The sequence below is a fragment of the Poecilia latipinna genome, unplaced genomic scaffold (genome assembly GCF_001443285.1).
Source record: "Poecilia latipinna isolate Pla-1442-1.1 unplaced genomic scaffold, P_latipinna-1.0 Scaffold119, whole genome shotgun sequence".
Classification (NCBI taxonomy): domain Eukaryota; kingdom Metazoa; phylum Chordata; class Actinopteri; order Cyprinodontiformes; family Poeciliidae; genus Poecilia; species Poecilia latipinna.
In genome coordinates this window covers 202029-205378 of record NW_015112735.1, presented here as the reverse complement: position 1 = coordinate 205378, position 3350 = coordinate 202029, and the positions used below count along the sequence as shown (strand labels likewise).

The 3350-nt window shown below is 35.5% G+C and overlaps 1 protein-coding gene across 2 annotated transcripts in view; it reads left to right on the top strand.

Annotated features, from left to right (window-relative positions):
- The first annotated feature begins 1769 nt into the window (after positions 1-1769).
- hsd17b4 (hydroxysteroid (17-beta) dehydrogenase 4) overlaps positions 1770-3350 on the top strand; it is a 30601-nt gene continuing 29020 nt past the window's right edge. The window contains exons 1-2 of one of the 2 annotated variants that reach the window (XM_015028277.1): positions 1770-1960; positions 2442-2495. In XM_015028277.1, the coding sequence (XP_014883763.1) occupies positions 1909-1960; positions 2442-2495 (106 nt within the window). In that variant the 5' untranslated portion in view covers positions 1770-1908. The remainder of the gene's footprint in view (positions 1961-2441; positions 2496-3350) is intronic. The other variant, XM_015028278.1, reaches the window with a different exon arrangement.

Sequence of the window (3350 nt, the reverse complement as noted above, 5' to 3'; positions counted from 1 at the left end):
ATAAGCAAAATGGAGAAACAGCATTTGAAAGAGAAAGTTTATGTTGATTTATTTATAATGCGCCAATTCAGAACAGATTTATGAAACAACATAAAGTTGTTCCATATATATTCAATATACTTATTGAATATATATGAATATATATTATTCAATATACTTATTCAAGTATATTGAATAAGTATATTCAATATACTTATTGAATATATATGGTTATATTCAATATAATTTTTTATCGGTTCCAATTCAGTTCTGGTTAATCTGACTAATTAAAATACAATACAATCATATATTCATGTTGCAAACACTGAAACTCAAGCAACCTTTCAATATACTAAAGTCAAATGCAGACTAATTAAATAATTTAATCCCAAACGTTTTGCGTCTACTGAAGTCCATCTGACTTTACTGCAATACTTTGTCCTAAATAAGCATGTGGCAACAGTGGGGAGGAACAACTCTTTTTTTTTTTTTTTTTTTTTAACAGGAAAAAAGATTTCCTAAAAATTATACTTTGTATGACCAGCCATCAGTCCTGAGCGACTCGAATTTAGCGGAATGGGATTAATCCATGATCAAGAAGTAAGTAGCAGTCAGCTACTGATAATTAATTGAATTTTATTCTCTCCAATAATAAAAGAAAAATTCAGTATTTCTCAACCCTGGTCCTCACTGCCCCCCTGTCCTGCATGCTTTAGGTATTTCCCTTCTGCCACACACCTAAATTGTATCTCTGGGTGGTTAACAGGCTTACGGTCATGCAATCATTTAAATCAGCTGTTCTGGAATAGAGGCACATCTAAAACATGCAGAGCAGGAGGGCGGTGAGGACCAGAGTTGAGAAACACTGTTCTAATTCATGCTGTGTGAATGAAAAAACAAATACATGTATGGCTGTTTGGTCTAAAAGAATAAGTTGTAATTTAAGCTAACAATGCAAAAAAAAAAGAGATCATCATTTTCTAAAGGGAAAATTATCCGTGCATGCTCGTCGAACTAGTAAAGAAGCATCCTGACATTTTGATTCACTTTGAAATACTATAAAAAGTGTAACTTCTTGAAAGCAACATATAAACATTTAAGAAAATAATTTTTAAGTGTTGTTTGGGTGCATTGTGAAGCCAGTTATACTTAGAAAATGCATTGTAAAAGTTCTGAACATTTTGGAAACTGTGCATTTACATTTTCAAACTTGGAAGTCATACATCTGCCAAAATGGTTATTTCAAGTGTAAATATATATTTGTGTAGTGAAATTGTGTAGTGAAAACACATTGATGCCTCTGATTTAATCAATTAAGTATGGAAGCATTTGAGTTGTTTATCTGTTACTTCCGTCTATTTTTATGTACTGACTAGTATTTTTATGTGTTTATTTGAAACGGAGTAATAAGAAATGCCAGACTCCGTTTTTTTTTATATTTATATTTAACATATTTGATTATTTATTTGTCTTAATTAACCCAGTAAATATGTCTCTGTCTTTGGAAATGACACAGACATCACCCAAGAATAATAAGACCATTTATCTTTGTTGAATTGATCAACAGACGTCAGTGTTGAAGTTTGAAGACATGAATCAAACGAGAACAATAAAAACAATACACAAACAAACGCTGGTAAGAAATGTAAAATAATTACATTTGTTTAAAACATAAACGGCATTATTAAAAGTCGTTAGAGAACAAGAAGCACTGTTTTAAGACATTACATCAAACTGTACAGCCTCCTCGTGAAACAAAGCGTCGCTAAAACAGCGTCACCAAATCCAGGTATCTGATTGGTCAGGACTGAGACTCTCCCTCTTCATGCGGAAGTTGTAGTTCTCTGTCACTACTGTCACTTTCTAGCATTCAGTTCTGCAGGTGAAGCATCGGAGTCGGTCTGTCCCTGAAACGGAGAGTCCACAGAAATGTCTTTGTCATTCGAAGGAAGAGTGGCGCTTGTCACTGGCGCTGGAGGAGGTAAAACTGCAGCTCCGTGTGCTGTCCGTCACTTTAGATAGCATTTAGAGCTTTAGCTTCGGATGCTAACTGGCTAAATGTGGCTGACATTTGTTTGGAGAACTCTTTTAGAGAAAAGTTACGAAAGCAGCTTGTGCACCACACAGCTATTTTACGTTATATTACACGCCCATTTGTAAATCTGTATATTTTGCTGATTGCTGAAAGTGGCGACGAATCTGCAAAATTACTAGCAAATATATGTATAAAAAATCATTGTTATCATTAGATATTAAACACGTATGTTGCTGTTTTATGTTCAATAAGACTGTTTCATTTGTAAACTCTGGGAGCAAAGTGCAAATAACGCAACGACCTATTATTACTCTGCTGTAAGTGTGTGAAAGGGCACATGCATGAAGCAGCTCTTGCTGCTGGATTTGTTTGGGTCTGGTGAAAATTTTGCTTAACTTGTTTCATTTTTCTGTGTTCCTTTCTACAGGTCTTGGCAAGGAATATGCACTGGCCTTCGCTTCAAGAGGAGCCTCTGTTGTTGGTAAATAATTAATTGCATCTAAACTAATTGCTTGATTTTCAGAATAAAAGCCCTGCAAGCTTTGCACTCTGTTGACATGAATGGAAACGTTGTTACCTAGGGCAGGGGTCCCCAAACTTTTTCCTGTGAGGGCCACAAAACTTTTCCCTTCTCTGGTGGGGGGCCGGAGTCAGTTTGTAACAGAAAAAGTGTGACGATTGCAGGAGGCTTAAATGTAAAAATGTATTGTTTTCCAGAAAGCACAATCAAATAACCCTCTCTGGGTTCTTCACAGAATAAATCCAGGAAGGATTATAGTCCGTATTTTCCAAACTATGAGCCGCACCGTCCTATAAGCCACAACCCCAAAGTTTTTTTTTTTTAAACAGTAAACATACACATATAAACCGCAGAAATCTCTGCCGCCCCAGGTTTTCTACAACGATGCAGCAGAGGGGGGCGGACACCCAAAATTTGAGTAATAACAGGTCAATTGAATATCACATTTATTACAGTTGAAAAAGAAAAAGTTGCCACGTTTAGATTTAACTGAACTGATTACGGCAGTTTCCGAACGGTAACTGTAACAGTAAAAGTGCTGATCCTTCGTGTCTGCCACTAGCATGTGCTAAATGAAAATGGGCGCCTTCTTCTTCTTCTTCTTCTTTAGATTTCAACAGCAGCTTGCATCCATTATTGTTGCACTACTGCCATCTACTGGATCCTAATATCTATACCTCAAATTCTCATAATGATCCCAGTATTATTTAAAAAAAAAAATAAAAATCTTCTTTTTCCCCTCAATGCTGTTTAACTGATCAACAACATTCTCAAATTTCAATTCCCTATTAAAATCTAATTCCTTTTTAATGGGCG